The sequence below is a fragment of the Bos indicus x Bos taurus genome, chromosome 6 (assembly GCF_003369695.1).
Source record: "Bos indicus x Bos taurus breed Angus x Brahman F1 hybrid chromosome 6, Bos_hybrid_MaternalHap_v2.0, whole genome shotgun sequence".
NCBI lineage: Eukaryota > Metazoa > Chordata > Mammalia > Artiodactyla > Bovidae > Bos > Bos indicus x Bos taurus.
Window position 1 is genome coordinate 84369079 of NC_040081.1, and position 23501 is coordinate 84392579.

The 23501-nt window shown below is 37.1% G+C and overlaps 1 protein-coding gene across 2 annotated transcripts in view; it reads right to left on the reverse strand.

Annotated features, from left to right (window-relative positions):
* Positions 1-3919: 3919 nt before the first annotated feature.
* Positions 3920-23501, reverse strand: part of LOC113894345 (UDP-glucuronosyltransferase 2B4-like) — a 26206-nt gene continuing 6624 nt past the window's right edge. Inside the window, exons 3-6 of one of the 2 annotated variants that reach the window (XM_027544653.1) lie at positions 17240-17371; positions 11583-11670; positions 7665-7884; positions 3921-4868 (exon numbers count right to left, since the gene is read on the reverse strand). In XM_027544653.1, coding sequence (XP_027400454.1) covers positions 4589-4868; positions 7665-7884; positions 11583-11670; positions 17240-17371 — 720 coding nt within the window. In that variant the 3' untranslated portion in view covers positions 3921-4588. Of the gene's footprint in view, positions 4869-7664; positions 7885-11582; positions 11671-17239; positions 17372-23501 lie in introns of both variants that reach the window. The other variant, XM_027544652.1, reaches the window with a different exon arrangement.

Below are 23501 nucleotides of genomic sequence, written 5' to 3' on the forward strand. Positions count from 1 at the left end.
TTAGGATGGACTGGTTGAACTTCTTGCAGTCCAAGGCTCAAGAGTCTTCTCCAACACCATAGTTCAAAAGCATCAATTCTTCTGTGCTTTGCTTTCTTTATAGTCCAATTCTTACAACCATACATGAACACTGGAAAAACCATAGCCTTACTACATGGACCTTTGTTTTCAAAGTAATGTCTCTGCTTTTTAATATGGTGTCTAGGTTGGTCATAACTTTCCCTCCAAGGAGTAAGTGTCTTTTAATTTCATGGCTGCAGTGACCATCTGCAGTGACTTTGGAGCCCAGAAAAATAAAGTCAGCCACTGTTTCCACTGTTTCCCCATCTATTTGCCATGAAGTGATGGGACTGGATGCAGTGATCTCAGTTTTCTGAATGTTGAGCATTAAGCCAACTTTTTCACTCTTTTCTTTGACTTTCATCAAGAGGCTCTTTAGTTCTTCTTCACTTTCTGCCATAAGGGTGGTGTCATCTGCATATCTAAGGTTATTGATATTTCTCCCGGCAATCTTGATTCCAGCTTGTGCTTCTTCCAGCCCAGCATTTCTCATGATGTACTCTGCATATAAGTTAAATAAGCAGGGTGACAATATACAGCCTTGACATATTCCTTTTTCTACTTAGAACCAGTCTGTTGTTCCATGTCTAGTTCTAACTGTTGCTTCCTGACCTGCATATAGGTTTCTCAAGAGGCAGGTCAGGTGGTCTGGTATTCCCATCTCTTGAAGAATTTCCCATAGTTTATTGTGATCCACACAGTCAAAGGCTTTGGCATAGTCAATAAAGCAGAAATAGATGTTTTTCTGGAACTCTCTTGCTTTTTTGATGATACAGTGGATGTTAGCAATTTGATCTTGGTTCCTCTGCCTTTTCTAAAACTGCCTTGAACACGTGGAAGTTATTGGAAATTCAGTGTATTCTAAAGATCATTTCCTCTGTGGTGTACAAATTTACATATATTTACATAAAATATGTTTAAATTTATTTCCAAAGAATGCTTCTTTGGAAGTCATTGGAAGTCATGCTTCTTTTTTTTTTAGAATTTCTGGAACTTTATATTTGTTTAGTAATGTGAAATAGAGAATATTTAACAATATTGCCCATAATTTAACTGTTCCAGAGAAGGCAATGGCACCGGACTCCAGTACTCTTTCCTGGAAAATCCCATAGTGGGAGAAGCCTGGTAGGCTGCAGTCCATGGGGTTGCTAAGAGTCGCACATGACTGAGCTACTGCACTTTCAGTTTTCACTTTCATGAATTGGAGAAGGAAATGGCAACCCACTCCAGTGTTCTTGCCTGGAGAATCCCAGGAACGGGGGAGCCTGGTGGGTTGTCATCTATGGGGTCACACAGAGTTGGACACGACTGAAGTGACTTAGCAGTAACTGTTTTCTTTCATGGCTGTATAACTCATACCTATGTTGTAGATAAGTGTGTTCACAAATTGATAGCCATTTAAGTGCTAGTGGGAATATTCAGTATGTAATTATGAACATGTGCAAGTATTTCTGCATGACACATAACTAGATGATGAGTTGCTATATAAAACAGTGTGCATAAATTTTATTTAAATGGTATTTCCATATTCTGTTCAGTTCAGTTCAGCCACTCAGTCATGTCCGACTCTTTGCGACCCCATGAATCGCAGCATGCCAGGCCTCCCTGTCCATCACCAACTCCCGGAGTTCACTCAAATGCACCTCCATTGAGTTGGTGATGCCATCCAGCCATCTCATCCTCTGTCATCCCCTTCTCCTTCTGCCCCCAATCCCTCCCAGCATCAGAGTCTTTTCCAATGAGTCAACTCCACATGACGTGGCCAAAGTACTGGAGTTTCAACTTTAGCATCATTCCTTCCAAAGAACACCCAGGACTGATCTCCTTCAGAATGGACTGGTTGGATCTCCTTGCAGTCCAAGGGACTCTCAAGAGTCTTCTCCAACATCACAGTTCAAAACCATCAATTCTTCAGTGCTCAGCTTTCTTCACAGTCCAACTCTCACATCCATACATGACCACTGGAAAAACCATAGCCTTGACTAGATGGACTTTTGTTGGCAATACTTCCTCAAAGTTAGTCCTACCAGATTATTTATTCTACAAATTATTTGTAGCAATATTACTTGTTGACAATTTCAATTTCCCAAATTTTCCATACCACCTTTTATCTGTCATTGACCATTTTGCTTCTGTGAATTTCCTGTTCATACTTTTCATTTAGTTTCATACTGGAGTGCTAGACTTTTCATTGGAGATTTGTAGTCCTTCTTATTGCACAGTGACTACCAACCCTTTGTCTATTACAAGTGCCCCTGTATAGATTTGAAGAAAATTTTGTAAGCCTATATGCTTGATTTAAAAACATTTTCTACTATGGAAACATATAGTTCTACCTTCTTACTTCCTGTTAGTTCTACTTTTCTTTAAATGTATTTCAGTCATCTAGGTGGTTTCTATGGAAAATTCTATGGTAAATTTTCCTGCTGCTGCTAAGTCACTTCAGTCATGTCCGACTCTGTGCGACCCCATAGACAGCAGCCTACCAGGCTCCCCCATCCCTGGGATTCTCCAGGCAAGAATGCTAGAGTGGGTTGCCGTTTCCTTTTCCAATGCATGAAAGTGAAAAGTGAAAAGTGAAACTGAAGTCACTCAGTCGTGTCCAACTCCTAGAGACCCCATGGACTGCAGCCTACCAGGCTCCTCCATCCATGGGATTTTCCAGGCAAGAGTACTGAAGTGGGGTGCCATTGCCTTCTCCAAATTTAGGTAAATTTTTCTATAATTCCTATAATTTTCCTATAATTCCCCAAACATCAATGTTTCATTTTTTAAATAAATTATCCCTAAGGCTGATGAATGTTTTGTTATATGTTGTGGATGGTGGGCCCCTTGACCAATAAGATGAGATTCATTCCCTCACCTGGACATTTTGATTATAAACTGCTTTTCTGATGTACAGTTTTCATCAGTACCTTCAGATTGTTTTCATTTGATTCACCAATATTTTACAAAATTTATGTGATTTTTGTATTGTGCTCATTGTTTCTGATTATTTCAGTCATAGTGGACCTAGGTTTAAAGAAAATATGTCTATAATATTTTCTGTCATGATAAAGGCTTGAACGTTTACATGTAAGTGTTATGGGAGGGACAATGCAATATCTTCCCAAGGAAAGAGACAAAGGAATGATAAATGCTGAACTAAAGTGTGGTTATGATATAATATAATATGAAAGTGAAAGTTGCTCAGCCATATCCAGCTCTTTGGGACCCCATGGACTGTAGCCTACCAGGCTCCTCTGCCCATGGAATTCTCTAGGCCAGAGTACTGGGGTAGGTAGCTATTCCCTTCTCCAGGGGATCTTCCCAACCTGGTATCAAACCCAGGTCTCCCCCTTTGCAGGCAGATTCTTTACCATCTGAGCCACCAGGAAAGCCCAAGAATACTGGAGTGGGTAGCCTATCCCTTCTCCAGGGGAATCTTCCCAACCCAGGAATTGAACTGGGGTCTCCTGCCTTGCAGGTGGTTTCTTTACCAGCTGAGCTACCAGGGAAGCCCATATTATAATATAATAGTAAATAATTCAGTCTGTGTTCAACAAACCCATTGAATTTTTCATCATATCTGCAAGTAGCTATGTGGTGTTGTGTCCTGAATTGTAAATATATACATAGATTTAGATATGTATATAGATATAGATAAGATCATAGATATATTCAGGTAGCTTTGGCAAGAATGAAAATTCAAAAGTCTCTTTTGAATTTAGAGTTCAACCTGAATATAGAGTTCGGGTTATAATTTTCTTAACATACAGTTGAGAACTTATATCCATTAGCAAAGGCTGATTATGGGAGTGAAAATAATAGGTGAATAAAAGGTGGATGACAAAAAGAGAATTAGGTCATGAAATTAAAGGTTTTTGCAAATATCTCAATTTTATAAAAGGAAGCATGTAGCAGTTGCTATACTTCTAGTTCCACAAACACTCCAAAGGCAAATGAGATTAACTGGACGAAGGCTAGTGTCTTGCCATGGCTTTAGGTAAGAAGTGATGTTGAGGCTGGATGCACAGTAAAAATGAAGAACTATTAGTGGTCTCACAAATAAAATTAAAGGGTGAATTTTTCAAAAGAATTCCAATTATTGAACAATTTCTATAGCAAGGAAAAGCTATAAAATTCTATACAAAAATCAATGTAAAATTCTGAATATCTACAAAATAATATGGATACTATGAATAGACTTTTATTGTTTTTGTTTCTACATGCAATATGTGAAAACCAGTTAAATTCAATCATATCTTTTTAGTATACTTTTGCATTAAAACAATAAATTTCAATACATATCGACATAGTTTTATGGAGAGTTCTACTCATGAGGCAGAACTGCTAGTGCAGCAGTACCCAAATTTTTAGGCTTCAGGAGCCAGTTTTGTGAAAGATAATTTTTCCATGGACTGGGGTAGGAAGCAATGGGTTTGGGACGATTCAAGCACATCACATTTATTGCTCACTTTGTTTCTATTATTGCATCAGCTCCACCTCAGATCATCAGGGGACACCTGCGCTGAGGTCTCAGATACAGCTAGTCTCTTTTCCTCTTCTTTCCTAATTTAGCAAACTTCAAGCAACAAAATAGACAACACTTTGTGATGACAAATATGGCAGTTGCCACACAGGCCAGTAGGAACCCAATGACATCCAGAGAGTGGTACTGGAACCAGGTGAGGTCATGGATAGCTGGCCGCAAGTGCTTGGCTCCTTTGTGGCGCATGACAAACTCGATCCAGAAGACTGCTCTGTCCAAGGGCTTCATAGGCTGATCATGTTGAATGGCTGATAATCTCATCACATTCTCTTTGTAGCTGAAGGAAAATCAAACAGTTATCATTTATGGAATGAGCTATAATAGATAAATATGTGAAATTTTCTTGCAGATGGTAACAGAGTGCAACACAGAGTGGAAGAAAAACATAATTTTCTCTGAGGTGATTATTGAGGTATTAGCTTATGGGCTAGGATTTCTTAAATGCATAATGTTTCAAGCTGCAAAGAAAAGAAAGAAAATGGGGGAGAACAAGATTGTGTATTCTAAAGAATGGGATGAGCTGTCCCAAAGGGAAAGAAAAGAAAAGAAATTCATAATGTTTGTCCAAAGTTTGAATTATCTCATAAAGAATTGTTAATGGACCTGATAGATGTATTTCAAAATGTTATAATCTAGATATAGCAGGTAAATCAGTGATGAGGTTTGGAGACATGTCCAGACAACGCTGATCTTACATTAGTGAAGTGGTGGTTGAAAATGTGGAAGTAGATTGACTCAGTTTGATTCCTGTCTCTTACTTTGTTGGCTGCTTTTTTATTCTTTCTGTTCTTCAAATTTTTTAAAAAATTAATTTTATTAACATTTTAAAACTTTTTTATTTTTTAAACTTTTAATTTTACTTTGGAGGGCTCAATCATGATAGAATCTGTTTCTCAGTTTTTCATTGTACTATAAAATGGCTAGGAATAGTACCTTATCTAATTATTTTGATAATATTGTATTGATTCTTAGAGGCATTCCTGGCATACAGTAGACACTCAGTAAATGTTTACTAGTTTTGTTGTTCTGGTTCTTGTTCTAAAATTCTGGAGAAGGCTCAGCATTTTACTCTCAGGCATTGCAGACACACTTGTTTCTACTGCTGAAATGATGGCAGACTAACAGATAAGAAAGAAGGATAAAGAGATATAGCACATGAACTTTAAATCACAAAATGCTATAACATGGCAATGTAGTAATAACAATGGAAGTAACTTTTCTCCCTTTACTGTCAAAAACACAGGAGGAGCACTGGGTTTTTGCAAAGACTGCAGTAATCCTGGAAATATATTTTTAATACAATAGGAATAGACTACAATAAAGAAGTTACTTAATATGTGTAAAGTAACACTGTTTTACTAAATACAACATGTAGCACATCATGAACAGTCAGTATATCTTCATTTTTGACCCCAACATTACATTATTAAAAATTAAAAAGACATACAAATATACTAGAGATATGTACATTTACATAAAAACAGCAAATGAAAGATTTGTTTCTTTAAAAAAAAGAAAAATAGTGCTTTTTATGCTGCTCACTTAGGACAATAGCTGTGCTAAAATTAAATTTAAATAACACTGCTTATAAAACACAAAATGATTTTTGCTGCTATTACTGACACATTCTCAAAATGTTTTCTTTACAAAGTCATTATGATAAAAAAGGGGGAATATATACATCATATTTGTGATATTAATATAATTGTGTCATTGGAATTCATGTATATCCTGAAGTGATTTAGAAATAAAGTATTTCCGTTTTCAGAAAATGTGGCTTTTAAATAGGAATATCCCAACATAACTATCTATTCCAAATAAGACAAAAACAAGCACAAATAAAAGAACTCTGAAGATACTTACATTTATAAGCTGTATATACATAGTTGTAATTGAGTAAATTATAAAATTCTAGTTGTTTACCATTTATCAATGATGGGATCAAAATATTATTACAGACTAGCAGATACAGAAAACAATCTATTGGTTACCAGATTTGGGGTAGTAGAAACACACAGGTGGGGGAGTAGGAGGCAAAATTACTGGGAATAATATAAGCTCAAGGAGGTGTTGTACAACACTGGAAATTTAGCCACTCTTTGGTAATTACTTTAAATGGAAAATAACCTTTAAAAATTGTGTAACATTTAAAAAAAAAGGAATATCCCAACATATGGGATTCCCCGGTGGCTCAGATGTAAAGAATCTGCCTGCAATGCAGAGACCTGGTTTGATCCCTGGATCAGCAAGATCCTCTGGAGAAGAGAATGGCTACCTATTCCCATGTTCTTGCCTGGAAAATTCCATTTACTGAGGAGTGATGGGATACAGTCTATGGGGTCCCAAAGAGTCGAACACAACTGAGAAACCAACACTTTCACTTTTTCATATCAACATACTCCTCCCGAGTCCATTATGTTTAGATTTATAAGTCTTCCAAAGAAGACAAAATGACCACAGTAAAAAAAATAAAAAAAAAACAACCCTAGAATACACCCACATTTATAAATAGTATATACATAGTTGAAACTGGGTAATTAGAAAGTTATAGCTGTTTATCATTTATCAGAGATGGAGTCAAAATATTAGCATAGAAAAGTTGGAAAATATAAATGTAATTGGAATTTGAAGTGGATGATGTCATGATGGTTTAGTGAAAATAAACCATCTTTAAGGGTTTAAAACATTTGAGAAGTTCACATGCTGAAAGAAAGTGGGCAGATGAGTATCCATCGCATTCATGGTTCCCTACAATAACTTTGTTCTCAATGCTTCTTAATCCTTCTATTACCATTTCAGTGGTTCTTCTCATTCTAATGATTAAGTTTTCAACATTTCTCCACTATCTTTAAAACACTGACAAACTTTTTCCATAAAACCATGAAAAAATCTTAATGTGACATTCACAACCCGTTATTTTTGTCTGTTTTCAAAACATTGAGCAAATCTTACACCTTCTTGTGCTTATGTGAAGACTCATCACTGCCTCCCTGGCCTTCAGATGAGAACTTCTCTAGAAGGATTAGCTAGTAAAGAAAGAAAAAAAGAAAGAAATATATATATATATACTCACGAAGGATTATTAATGACTTCCTTCAATGCGTTGAGCAAATCTCTTGTTGACATTGTTTCCAAGTCCAACCTGACAGCTGTTCCCTTGGATTTCATTCGAGCAATGTTATCAGCTTGATCAGCAAACAAAGGAGTGCCCACCATAGGGATCCCGTGATAGATGGCCTCATAAACACCATTGCTTCCACCGTGAGTTATAAAGGCTTTGGTTTTTGGATGGCCTAGGATTGAGTGAATTTCAGTAAGGTTATTAATTATAACTCAGAATAAAATGAGAAACTGGCATTATAAGGCACTGGATTGAGGAGTATCTTTTAGATAACAGATTATTACGCATATGAAAGTGCTTTTATTTGCTTTCAGAATTCAGAGAAGAAACGACTATGTCTGCTGAAGGAGTAAATGAAGACTTTGTGAAAGAAGTGCTGAGTCACTTGAACGTCACAAATGAATCCAGGATCGGCAGGGGAACAACTTGAAAGAGCATTCTGGGTAAAAGAAACCACATGTGCAAAAAAAGAAGAGGACATGCCGGAATTTATTCACCTAAAGATATAGTGAAGCCATTTAGCTTGATAGGAATGGTGTCAGGGGAAAAGAAGGATAATAGTAGTGGCACCGGAACCAGAGGAAGGAAAAGCTAAATTTTATCATGAAGTGTGTTATTGTTTCACAAAAATGATTGTGCTTTTTTTTTTTCTTTACAGAAAATTGAGAGTCATTGGTAATGGCACAAGAGATCTTTTCATGCTGTAAAGAGCAATATTGCATAGGAACCTGGAATGTCAGGTCCATGAATCAAGGCAAATTGGAAGTGGTCAAACAAGAGATGGCAAGAGTGAATGTCGACATTCTAAGAATCAGCAAACTGAAATGGACTGGAATGGGTGAATTTAACTCAGATGACCATTATATCTACTACTGTGGGCAGGGATCCCTCAGAAGAAATGGAGTAGCCATCATGGTCAACAGAAGAGTCCGAAATGCAGTACTTGGATGCAATCTCGAAAATGACACAATGATCTCTGTTCGTTTCCAAGGCAAACCATTCAATATCACAGTAATCCAAGTCTATGCCCCAAACAGTAACGCTGAATAAGCTGAAGTTGATGAAGACCTACAAGACCTTTTAGAACTAACACCCAGAAAAGATGTCCTTTTCATTATAGGGGACTGGAATGCAAAACTAGGAAGTCAAGAAACACCTGGAGTAACAGGGAAATTTGGCCTTGGAATAAGGAATGAAGCAGGGCAAAGACTAATAGAGTTTTGCCAAGAAAATGCACTGGTCATAACAAACACCCTCTTCCAACAACACAAGAGAAGACTCTATACATGGACATCACCAGATGGTCAACACCAAAATCAGACTGATTATATTCTTTGCAGCCAAAGATGGAAAAGCTCTATACAGTCAGCAAAAAGAAGACCAGGAGCTGACTGTGGCTCAGACCATGAACTCCATATTGCCAAATTCAGACTTAAATTGAAGAAAGTAGGGAAAACCACTAGACCATTCAGGTATGACCTAAATCAAATCCCTTATGATTATACAGTGGAAGTGAGAAATAGATTTAAGGGCCTAGATCTGATAGATAGAGTGCCTGATGAACTATGGAATGAAGTTTGTGACATTGTACAGGAGACAGGGATCAAGACAATCCCTGTGGAAAAGAAATGCAGAAAACAAAATGGCTGCCTGGGAAGGCCTTACAAATAGCTGTGAAAAGAACAGAAGCGAAAAGCAAAGGAGAAAAGGAAAGATATAAACATCTGAATGCAGAGTTCCAAAGAATAGCCAGAAGAGATAAGAAAGCCTTCTTCAGCGATCAATGCAAAGAAATAGGGGAAAACAAGAGACTGGGAAAGACTAGGGATCTCTTCAAGAAAATCAGAGATACCAAAGGAACATTTCTTGCAAAGATGGGCTTGATAAAGGACAGAAATGGTATGAATCTAACAGAAGCAGAAGATATTAAGAAGAGATGGCAAGAATACACAGAAGAACTATACAGAAAAGATCTTCACGACACAGATAATCACGAAGGTGTGATCACTGACCTAGAGCCAGACATCCTGGAATGTGAAGTCAAGTGGGCCTTAGAAAGCATCACTATGAGAAAGCGAGTGAAGGTGATGGAATTCCAGTTGAGCTATTTCAAATCCTGACAGATGATGCTGTGAAAGTGCTGCATTCAATATGCCAGCAAATTTGGAAAACTCAGCAGTGGCCACAGGACTAGAAAAGGTCAGTTTTCATTCCAATACCAAAGAAAGGCAATGCCAAAGAATGCTCAAACTACCGCACAATTGCACTCATCTCACATGCTAGTAAAGTAATGCTCAAAATTCTCCAAGCCAGGCTTCAGTAATATTTGAACCGTAAACTTCCTGATGTTCAAGCTGGTTTTAGAAAAGGCAGAGGAACCAGAGATCAAATTGCCAACATCCGCTGGATCATAGAAAAACCAAGAGAGTTCCAGAAAAGCATCTATTTCTTCTTTATTGACTATGCCAAAGCCTTTGACTGTGTGGGTCACAATAAACTGTGGAAAATTCTGAAAGAGATGGGAATACCAGACCACCTGACCTGCCTCTTGAGAAACCTATATGCAGGTCAGGAAGCAACAGTTAGAACTGGACATGGAACAACAGACTGGTTCCAAATAGGAAAAGGAGTTCGTCAAGGCTGTATATTGTCACCCTGTTTATTTAACTTCTATGCAGAGTACATCATGAGAAACGCTGGACTGGAAGAAGCACAAGCTGGAATCAAGATTGCCAGGAGAAATATCAATAAGCTCAGATATGCAGATGACACCACCCTTATGGCAGAAAGGGAAGAGGAACTAAAAAGCCTCTTGATGAAAGTGAAAGAGGAGAGTGAAAAAGTTGGCTTAAAGCTCAACATTCAGTAAATGAAGATCATGGCATCTGGTCCAACCACTTCATGGGAAATAGATGGGGAAACAGTGGAAACAGTGTCAGACTTTATTTTTCTGGGTTCCAAAATCACTACAGATGGTGACTGCAGCCATGAAATTAAAAGACGCTTACTCCTTGGAAGGAAAGTTATGACTAACCTAGATAGCATATTCAAAAGTAGAGACATTACTTTGCCAACAATGGTTCGTCTAGTCAAGGCTATGGTTTTTCCTGTGGTCATGTATGAATGTGAGATTTGGACTGTGAAGAAGGCTGAGCGCCAAAGAATTGATGCTTTTGAACTGTGGTGTTGGAGAAGACTCTTGAGAGTCCCTTGGACTGCAAGGAGATCCAACCAATCCATTCTGAAGGAGATCAGCCCTGGGATTTCTTTGGAAGGAATGATGCTAAAGCTGAAACTTCAGTACTTTGGCCACCTCATTTGAAGAGTTGACTCACTGGAAAAGACTCTGATGCTGGGAGGGATTGGGGGCAGGAGGAGAAGGGGACGACAGATGATGAGATGGCTGGATGGCATCACTGACTCGCTGGACGTGAGTCTGAGTGAACTCCGGGAGTTGGTGATGGACAGGGAGGTCTGGCGTGCTGCAATTCATGGGGTTGCAAAGAGTCGGACACGACTGAGTGACTGATCTGATCTGAACATACCTCTACAGAATGGAAATGATGAGTATAATGAAAGAATTCAGAGACAGAACAACAATCCAGGAAGTTATTGAAAAGTTCACTGCGAGAAGTAATTACAGCTAAAGTAAAGATTCTGGCTGTAAGGGATGTGACTACGTAGAATAAACTGACAACTTTTATATGTTCTCCTTTTTTTCTCATAGCAAAGACAATTATAATAGACTAGTAAAGTTTTCTTTTCAGTGTTTCAATAATTAATTGCTTTCTAAGTGTGTTTCCTGTTGAAGCACTCTCACTCTGCTTGGCTGTTACTCATATTTTCATTATTTGTTCTGACAAGTCTCACCAAGAAGGTCATTCTGGGGAAGCCATTTATACAACCGGGTGTTGGGTCTTAAGGTATCTGGTTTTTTGCCATCATATCTCCATAGCACCTGTTAAAAGCAAAGGAAATACCTTATTCTATGAGTTGAACTTCCAAGTTATAATAATAATTTCTAAATTGACTAAGATACATATAATTACATATCATCCATATGACATGTAAGGAAATGAAGACATATTAAGTAATGGTAACTAGTAATAGAAGGACATACATAGGAATACCTACATTTGATGTATTAATTATGTACACATGATGGCAGAGACAAGTGAGATTTTCAATGACCAATTCAAATATTTTTTAAAAAAACTGTTTTATTGTTGCTTTTCAGTCACTAAGTTCTGTCCAACTCTTTGCATCCCATGGACTGTAGCATGCTAGGCTTCCCTGTCCTTCACTATCTCTCAGAAGTTGCTCATATTCATATCCATTGATTCTGTGTTGCTATCCAACCAACTCATCCTCTGTCACTCCCTTTTACTCCTGCCCTTGATCTTTCTCAGCATCAAGGTCTTCTTCAATGAGTCATCTCTTTGCATCAGATGGCCAAGGTATTGGAGCTTCAGCTTCAGCATCAGTCCTTCCAATGAATATTCAAGGTTGATTAACTTAGGATTGACTGGTTTGATCCTGCAGTCAGGGGACTCTCAAGAGTCTTCTCCAGCACCACAATTCAAAAGCAACAATTCTTTGGCCATCAGCCTTCTTTATGGTCCAACTCTCACATCCATACACGACTACTGAAAAAGCATAGCTTTGACTATATGGACTTTTCCGGGCAAGTGCTGCTTTGCTTTTTAGAACACTGTCTGTGTTTGTCATAGCTTTTCTTCCATGGATAGGTGGTTTTGTTTCCAATACAACAAGCCAGTGGCAGATTACACATAACCTACACATTCATTTGTTTTCTTTATATGCTAGTGCTCATTTTCAAATTCGTTATTCAGTGATTTATTTATTTTTGACTGTTGTAAAAGAGTTTACTTATATCAAGTAGTTAAAAGGGGAAATTATTTATTAGAATTTTATACATTTTGATTATAGAGAGGAAAAAGTATGCAGTCAATCACCTAAGATAAATATTTTGGCTTATTTACAATTTATTAATCCCCTTCATAGATCACAGCCTTGTCACTGTAAAGGGGCTTGTGTAACTCAATGAAGCTATGAGCCATACTCTGCAGGGCTGCCCAAGGGCAGATGGGTCATAGTGGAGTGTTCTGACAAGCTGTGGTCCACTGGAGGAGGGAATGGACAACCACTCCACTATCTTTGCCATGAGAACCACATGAACAATATGAAAAGGCAAAAATATATGACACTGGAAGATGAGTTCTCCAGGTCAGAATGTGTCCAATATCCTGCTGAGGAAGAGTGGAGGGCAATTACTAATAGATCCAGAAAGAATGAAGTGACTGGGCCAATGAAGAAATGATGCTCAGTTGTGGATGTGTCTGGTGGTGAAAGTATGATGCTGTAAAGAACATAGATCCTGGAATGTTTAGGCCAATGAAATCGAGGTAATGGACATGGTCAAGCAGGAGATGGCAAGAGTGAATATCAACATCTTAGGAATCATGAACTAAAATGGACAAGTTCGATGAATTTAATTCAGATGACCATTATATCTACTACTGTGGTTAAGAATTCCTTAGAAGAAATGGAGTAGCTCTCACAGTCAACAAAAAGTTCTGAAATGGAGTGCTTGGGTGCAATCTCAAAAACAACAGAATGATCTTGGTTCATTTCCAAGGCAAACCATTCAACATCACAGCAATCCAGGTCTATGCCCCAGCCACTAATGCTGAAGAAGCTAAAGATTGATTCAGCAAGATCCACAAGACCTTCTAGAATTAACACTAAAAAAAAAAAAATAATAATAATAATGAAGAAGAAGAAGTCTTTTTCATCATAAGGGATTGGAATGTAAAAGTAAGAAGTTAAGAGATATCTCGGTAACAGGCAAGTTTGCCTTGTAGTACTAAAAGAAGCAGGCAAAGGCTAACAGACTTCAGTCAAGAGAACACACTGTCATAGTAAACATCCTTTTCCAACAACTGATGACTCTATACATGGACATAACCAGATGGTCAATACCGAAATCAGATTGATTATGTTATTTATAGCCGAGGATGGAGATGCTCTATACAGTCAGCAAAACAAGACCTGGAGTTGACTGTGGTTCAGATCATGAGCACCTGAGTGCAAAATTCAGATTTGAATTGAATAGAGACTTAAATTGAAAGTGGGGAAAACTGCTAGGCCATTCAGGTATGATAGAAATCAACCCCCATATAATCACACAGTGGAGGTGATGAATAGATTCAAGGGATTATATCTGATATACAGAGTGCCTGAAGAACTGTGGATAGAGGTGTGTAACACTGTACAGGAGGCAGTGATCAAAACAATCTCAAAGAAAATGAAATGCCAGAAGGCAAAGTGGTTATCTGAGGAGGCTTATAAATAATGCAGAAAGAAGGGGAGTGAAGGCCAAGGGAGAAAGGGAAAGAAAAATATACTCAACTGAATGCAGAATTTCAGAGGATAGATAGGAGAGATAAGAAGGCCTTCTTAAGTGAACAATGCAAAGAAATAGAGAAATCAATGGGATGTGAAAGACTAGAGATCACTTCAAGTAAATTAGATATCCCAAGGGATCATTTCATGCAAAGATGGGCACAATAAAGGACAGAAATGGTATGGACCCAACAGAAGCAGAAGATATTAAGAAGAGGTGGCAAGAATACACAGAAAACTATACAAAAGAGGTCTTAGTAACCTGGACAACTAGGAAGGTGTGGTCACTCATAGAGCCACACATCTTGGAGTGTGAAGAAAATGGGACCTTAGGAGTATTACTATGAAGAAAGCTAGTGGAATTTAGCTAAGGTATTTCAAATCCGAAAAGATGATACTGTTAAAGTGCTGCACTCAGTATGCCAGCAAATTTGGAAGACACAGCAGTGGCCACAGGACTGGAAAAGGTCAGTTTTCATTCCAAACCCAAAGATGGGTAATGCCAAAGAATGATCAAACTACTGTAAAATTATGTTCCTTTCACATGCTAGCAAGGTAATACTCAAAAATCATTTAGCTCAGCCTGCAGCAGTACATAAACCAAGATTTTACAGATGTGCTATCTGGGTTTAGAAAAAGGCAGAAGAACCAGAGATCAAATTGCCATCATTCATTACATCATAGAAAAGCAAAGAGAATTTCAGAAAAACATCTGCTACTGCTTCATTGACTATGCTAACCTATATGCAGGTTGGGGAATCAACAGTTAGAACTGGACATGGAACAACAGACTGGTTCCAAATAGGAAAAGGAGTACGTCAAGGCTGTATATTGTCACCCTGTTTATTTAACTTCTATGCAGAGTACATCATGAGAAACGCTGGACTGGAAGAAACACAAGCTGGAATCCAAGATTGCCGGGAGAAATATCAAATAACCTCAGACTATGCAGATGACACCACTCTTGTGGCGAAAGTGAAGAGGAACTAAAAAGCTTCTTGATGAAAGTGAAAGAGGAGAGTGAAAAAGTTGGGACTTAAAGTTCAACATTCAGAAAACGAAGATCATGGCATCTGGTCCATCACTTCATGGCAATAGATGGAGAAAACAGTGGAAACAGTGCCAGACTTTATTTTCTGGGGCTCCAAAATCACTGCAAATGGTGACTGTAGCCATGGAGTTTAAAAGACGCTTACTGCTTGGAAGGAAAGTTATGATCAACCTAGACAGCAATATTGAAAAGCAGAGACATTACTTTGCCAACAAATGTCCGTGTAGTCAAGGCTATGATTTTTCCATTAGTCATGTATGGATGTTAGAGTTGGACTGTGAAGAAAGCTGAGTGCAAAAGAATTATGCTTGTGAACTGTGGTGTTGGAGAAGACTTTTTTTTTTTTTTTTTTTACTTACAGTATTGTATTGGTTTTGCCATGCATGAGGAGAAGGGGACAACAGAGGATGAGATGGCTGGATGGCAACATCGACCGATTGACATGAGTCTGAGTGACTCCCGGGAGTTGGTGATGGACAGGGAGGCCTGAGTGCTGCCAATTTATGGAGTCTCAAAGAGGTCGGACATGACTGAGTGATCTGAACTGAACTGAAAGAGACTCTTGATGAGGGTGAAAAATGAAAGTGAAAAAGCTGTCTTAAAACTCAAGCATTCAAAACAATAATTCATGGCATCTGGTCCCATCACTTCATGGCAAATACGTGGGGGAAAATGATGGAAGCTGCTGGATCTATATCTTCTGGTCAAAATCATTTGTGGATGGTGACTTCAGCAAGAAATGAAAAGAACACTTGCTTCTTGGAAGAAAAAGCTATGACAAATCTAGATAAAGTATAAAACAGACATCACTCTGCCAAAAGAGGTCCGTATAATCAAAGCCTATATTTTTTTTCCAAGTAGTCCATTCCATATGTATGGATATTGAGAGATGGACAGTAAAGATATTAGGTAGGGTAAAGATAAGGTGAAGTCACTCAATTGTGTCCAACTCTTTTGCGGCCCCACGGACTGGGCCTTACGAGGCTTCTGTATCCATGAGATTTTCCAGGCAAGAGTTACCTGAGTGGGTTGCCATTTCTCTTCTTCAGAGGATCTTCCCAAACCCAGGGATCGAACCCAGGTCTCCTGATTATAGGGCATATGCTTTACCGTCTGAGCCATGGGGAAGTCCTTAAAGAAGGTTAAGCACTGAAAGAATTGATACTTTGAATTGTGGTGCTGGAGAAATATTCTTGAGAATCCCTTGAATGCAAGGACATCAAACCAGTCAATCTAAATGAAACCACTGTTGAATATTCATTGGAAGTACTGATGCTGAAGTTCAATACTCTGGCCCACCTGATAACTCATTGGAAAGACCCTGATCTGGGAAAGGTTGAAGGCAAAAGGACAAGGGCTGGCAGGAGGATGACATGGTTAGATAGCGCTCACTAAATCGATGGACATGACTCTGGGCAAACCCTGGGTAATAGTGAAGGACATGGGGAGCCTAGCATGCTGTAGTCCATGGGATTGCAATGATTCAGATGACTTAATGACCTAAACAACAGCATAATTTTTAAAAAAAAGTTAATCAGTGCTGCTGAAGAAGTATTGTTCTCTTAATTACAAATTATTAAGCCCTACTTTCAAAAACAATGAAAGTGAACTGTTTGACCTGAATCAATGTTGCGCTGACTACCTTTATTGTTAAAGTTTAAATCCCGAGAGCATCTAAATGTGTGTTGTGTCCTCAGAAGTCCTTCAAAGAAAGGAACCACGTGACAAAGCAGAATTTACTGGTTATCTTACTGCTCTGCTACCATGTATAATAATACCAAAATTCACACTGTGTCTCTTAACTATCATTTCTTTTTGACTTACTATGTTGATTAATTAAAATTATATGGATGAAAGCACCTCCTTGTACTGCCCTAGCACCTGCCATGTATATTTTGGTTTATATATACACATATATAGTATATATATGAGATAAATTGCTGCTATCATCTTACTTTACCTTTTCTGATAGAAATGTCGAAGACTCAGATCTTTACAGAGTTTAACAGACTTATTAAAGAGTTGTCCATGATTAAGTTATTGCATCTACCTTTTGTGGAATTTGAGCGAAGGCTGATGCAATCACCTTGGCTCTGTCTTCTGACACGTTACTGACCATTGACCCCAAAGAAACACCACAATACCATTTTTCTCCAGAGCTCTGCACCAAACTCTTCATTTCCTGTGAAAAAAGAATGTGCCCATCACAAAAGAGCAGCAGCATAACAGACATTATTGAAGGGATTGCTACAAGCAACTAAAGAGAGAAATAAATCAGAAATTGTCTTGAGATATCAAGAGTAGTGATTTCTTACAAAATATTGTGGTAAGATACATGGCATAAAATTTACTTCTTAATTGTTCCTAAGTGTGTAGTATAGTAGTATTAAGTATACTCACATTGTGCAACCAATCTCCAGAACTTTTTCATCTGACAAAACTGGAAGTCTATGATCGTTAAGAAACTCTACTTTCTCTTTCTCAAGCCTTTGGCAAGTTTCATTATACTCTGTTCTACAAATGAGATTAGTCTGGCTACTTCTTAAACGTTGAATTGCACAGTATTTTTTTTTTTTTTTTTTCTGACACTTATTTTCACTTAATGTAAGGTTCATTCATGCGGCTGAGTGTCAGAATTTCCTTTTAAAGGTGAGTAATATTCCGTTGTTTGTCTACATGACATTTTGTTATTGCTTGCTGCTGATGGACATTGGGTTGCTCAACCTCTTGGCTCCTGTGAATAGAGCTTCATGCATATGTGTACAGGTATCTTCATGGGAACCTAATTTCAATTATTTTGGAAAACAAACCCAGAAAAGGAATTGATGAGCTATATGTGTAGACAGGTTTTATATTAGAAAGTTCACATTATTCTTTTCACATACTATAGAGTTAGCTACTAGAGTGATTTCCCCTCTCTCACCCGCCCCACTCCCACTTTTCTTGAACATGTTAATTCACATCTTGGACTTTGGTCAGTGTACCTATAAAATTCACACACTAAAAAATCATTAAAAAATTTTTTGAGGAACTTATATTGTTTTTAAATGATGCTTTTTTTTTTTTTTTTAACATTTTTCATCCTTGAGATCCTGGGAAAAGAATGGTGATATGAGTTCAATGTCTTCCATTATACATATTTGTGCAGTGTTTTCTGTATAAGCAGGAAATAAGATAGAGCCAGTACTCAGTACAAGGAGGTACTATTAAACTATATTATCCTCAGACTCTTCATTAATCTTGATGTTAATTACTAACATAGATTCTTGGAAGGAAGTTACTTTCCAGATTCAACTTGCTTTGGTTCTTTGTTATTATAATTCTGCCTAACTTATTTATTTATTCAGACATACTTTTTGAGAATTATTTAGATTATTCATTAATATTTTGTTTCCTGACTATGAGCACTATGAAAAAAAATATGATCTGAATCACTTTATGTCATTCATTCAGCTCTGTAGTCCTATATCTTCACTTAAACCTCGCCATAATGACTTGAGGAGTCAAGTATTATAGTTTTGGAAGTTGTATGAAATAGTTCTGTGAGTTCTATTTATAATCCAAAGTTACCTTGCATAGTTACTTATTTGAGTGACCGTATTGCTGTGTTTCTTTACAATATGATGCCTTTGTCCTGAACTTGCATAATTAATGTCACAGATGGATGTGCTATGTCTAACTGTGGTGAAGAACCTTCAATATGACTTCAATGAGTCCCCCTGGGAGCACCTACTCCACAGGGAAGAGGTGCCCAGAGCTTTCTGCAAAACAGGTCTGGTCAGCTTTTGAGTAATTCACTTCTAACTAAATAAAGCTCCTGGTGAATCTGTATTTGCCTGGAATTGTTTTTGAATTATTTTGCTTTGTGGTCCTTGATCCTTTCTGATTAAAAAAAGTTACTTTCTATACCAGAATAATTCCAAATTTTAATGGCAACCCACCCCAATATTCCTGCCTGGGATATCTGATCGACAGAGGAGACTGGCTGGCTTATAGTTCACAGGGTACGAAGAGTCAGACATGACTGAGCAGTATGCATATTCACTATTCTGTACCTGAGATCTCTAGTATTTATTTACTAAGAAATGCAAATGTGTATCCTTAAACAAACATTTCTCCTGTTCTTCCACCTCTCAGTCCTGGCAACTACCATATTACTCTCTGTTATTACAAGTTATGGCATTTTAGATTTCATATACAAGTGATATCTTACAGTATTTGTCCTTCTCTGTCTTTTCCAAAAGATAAACAAATTGAAACCTTTAGTTAGACTAATCAAGAAAAAAGTGACTCAAATAAATAAGATTAGAAATGAAATGGAGACATTACAACTGATACTTAAAAATTAGATAGGATCCCGAGACTACCATGAATAATTATAAGCTAAGAAATTATTAATACATATATGAGAAGAATGGAGAACTTAAACAGAACCTACCAAGACTGAATCAGGAAGAAGTAGAAAATCTGAACAGTCCTAATAAGTAAAGAAATTGAATTGGTAATCAAAAACTTATCAACACACAAAAGGCCCAGGGTCTGATGGCTTCACTGACGTATTTCTATGAAATATTATAGAATAATTAATGCCAGTTCTTCAAAAGTCTTAAAAATTAAAGAGGAGGGTAGGAACATTTCCAAACTCATCCTACAAGGTCATCACCACAATCATGATACCAAATAGATAAGGACATTGCAAGGAGATAAAACTAAAGTCAATATCCAGATTGAATATTAATGCAAAAATTCTCAACAAAATATCAACAAGCCAAATTCAAGAGCACATTAAAAGATTATATACTAAGACCAAGTGAGATTTATCTTTGTGATGCAAGGACAATAGAATGAACTATAAAATAACTTGATTATCTCAACAGATGTCCAAAAAACATTTGACAAGATATGACATTCTTTTATGATAAACCCTCAACATGTAGGGTGTGAAGGAACATACCTCAGTGTAATAAAGAACATATATAAAAAACCCAAAACTAACATTATACTCAGCAGTGAACACTTGAAAGCTTTTTCTCTAATCAGAAACAAAATAAGATGCCTAATCTCGCTATATAGAATTCAGTTTCATTACTGTGTACTAATATGAACATCTGAAAAAAAACTATCCCATTCACAACAGCATCAAAAGCAAAGAAATACCTAGAAATAAATTTAATTAGTGAAGTGAAAAGATCTGTACAGTGATAACTATAAGAAATTGTAAGAAATAGAAGAAAACATAAAAAATGGAAAGGCATCATGTGACATGGACCAGAAGACTAATACTGTTAAAATGTTGACATTATCAAAACCCAAAAGAATCACACCTTGAAATTTCATATTTACCACAAAGTTTCAATATTTCAAATAATAGTGTACTGGCCCCCAAATAGACACATAGACCATGGAACAGCATACAGGGTTCAACTAATATTCAACAGGGAGCAGGGGAGACAAGAACACCAATTGTGGAAATATTAGTCACTTTCTTTTCTGAGAAAACTGGATAAACATATGAAAAAAAAAAAAAAGCAAAAAACGAGACCTCTATCTTATACCACTCATAAAAACAACTCGAATCAATGACTTAAACATAAGACCAGATACCATAACATCCCTGAAAGAAAATATAAGGATGAAAACTCCTTGGCACTGGTCTTGAAAACGATGTTTTTATATATGACATCAAGACCACAACAAAAGGAAAAAATCACAAGTGGGACTACAACAAGCTTAAAAGCTTCTGCACAGCAAAAGAAATAATCAACAAGACGAAAATGCGATCTACAGAATGGGAAGAAAAGTTTTGTAACCATATATTGAATGAGGGGTTAGATCCAGAATATAATGCGCAACTCCATAACAACAAAATCAGTTAAAGAATGGGCAGATGAACAAAATAGACACTTTACAAAGAAGATTTTCCAAATCGTCACCAGGTATAGGAAAAGGTACTCAACATCAGTAATCATCCGGGAAATGTATTTCAAAATCACAATCAGATATTACCTCACCCTTATTAGAAAGTCTATAACCAAGAAGAGAAAAGTATTGTGAGAATGTGGAGAAAAGTGAATGCTTGTACCTCTCAGTGGGAATGTAAATTGTTTAGCCCTTATGGAACATAAATTGAAGGTTCCTAAAACAATTAAAGATAGATCTATTGTAAGATCCAGCAATTCTACTTCTGGGTATACAGTCAAAGGAAATAAAAACAGGATATTGAAGAGGTATATGTGCTCCATGTTGACTGCAGCATTATTCACAATTAGCTAAGGGAAGAAACTTAAGTGCCCACCAATGGATGAATTATTTAAAGATGTTCATAGATACAGAGACAATGCACACCCACACACAACACACACACACAAACAGACACACGTGCTCAGAATGAAAATGTTATTCACCCATGAGAAAGAAGGAAATCCTGCCATTTTCGACAAAATGGGTGGACTTGAAGAATGTTATGCTAAAATGTGTGCTGTCATTTTAATCCTTACTCTATCCTATAATCAAATAATACACTATGATATATATCCTGAAAATTGTATTCTAGCTTATGCTTTTTTAATCTTCAAGAAAACTGTGATCTTATTATATTTGTTATTTTCTAAGTAAATATTTTATTGTATCTGATTTAGCATAATTAGCATTTCCTAGTGGCTCAGATGGTAAAGAATCTGCCTGGAGTGCAGGAAACCAGGATTTGATCCCTGGGTCGAGAAGATCCCCTGGAGAAGGGAATAGCTGCTACTCCAGTATTTTTGCATGGAGATCCCATGGACAGAGGAGCCTGGTGGGCTACAGTCATAGTGTCACAAAAGTCAGACATGACTTGAAAGTGACTTAGCAGCAGCAGCATTTAATATAAACTCTTGTAATGTTGGGAATTTTTAAGGTTTGATGATGAGGTGAAAAGTATTTTGTAAGTTTTAAGGCTTTTCACCACAGCACTAGCTAAAATAAATGCCTATTTCCACAATATAAATGAATGTACATATATGTATGTTTTTATTCCCAACCAGAGATTTATTTAAATTTATTTAAAGTAAATCGTCCTGATTCATGTCAATGTATGGCAACCCCAAATAATGTAAGTAATTATCCCCCAATTAATAAATTAATTAAATTAAAATAAAGGAAAAAATGTGTTAATGTGATATCTCTGTGAACACCATACTCTAGTTTCCACTCATTATTGTCTATATCTAGCAATAATCTGCTAAATGGTCTCTTCTACACTTCACCATTTACAGTCCAACCCAGTGACTACATATTGCTTTTAATTTTTAAATAATATATGACTACATCTCTTTCTCAGGGCTTTCGTCATAGCTCAGTCGGTAAAGATCTGCCTGCATGCAGGAGACCTGGGTCGATTCCTGGGTTGGGAATCCTCTGGAGAAAGGAAATGGTAACCCGCTCCAGTATTCACACTGGAGAATCCCATGGATAGAGGAGCCTAGCAGTCTACAGTCCATGTGACTGCAAGAGTCGGATGCAACTTACAGACTAAACCACCGCGTCATCTCTTCCTTTCTTAATCCTTTCACTATTCTTCCCAATGGCCCTACTAGATGTTTCAAATGTTTATAATTATCTGTTTCCACTTACCTCTAAAGCATCATCTTCTTCTTTATTCAGCCTTTTCTATCTAGACTAAACTTGGACTTTGGGCACTGTCATTACTACTCCACCTACCTTTCTTTTATATCTTCTTCCAACTGAGCTATGGAGGGAAGCCCATATCTTCTTCCACCCTGCCCTATTCCTCTGTTTATTCCTGAGCATCCTTCAGATATCCTAATTATCTATGGATCAGAGATACTTTTATATGATTCATGCTGAATATTTTTTAGCACTCTGGTCTTGCCATATTATAACATTTTTTACAACTTGATTGTGTTCTGGCATTCAGGTAGACTGTCAGATGAGAGAAACTGTGCCTACACCATTTGCCTATATTGCACTCTTTCTGGAATATGCTATATACAAAATATCCTCTATAATGATATAATAAATTATAATGTAACTTATTTATAGTGAGATAGGATGATGGTGGCATCACCAGTGATAATGTAACTTTATATTGATACAAAAATATATTTTATATAAAATATGTTGTCCTTTAATGAATGATGCTTCTCTATGTGTTGAATAATGAATTGTAATTAATTGATATTTTCAAAGTGGTCCATGTTCCTAGTTTATTCTGTATGATAATGAAATTCAGATAGTTGTGTTGATACAGAAATACATCACTTTCTAGGTGGAAGGTCACTTTATCCAGGTTCCCATATCTGACTACCTGTAAT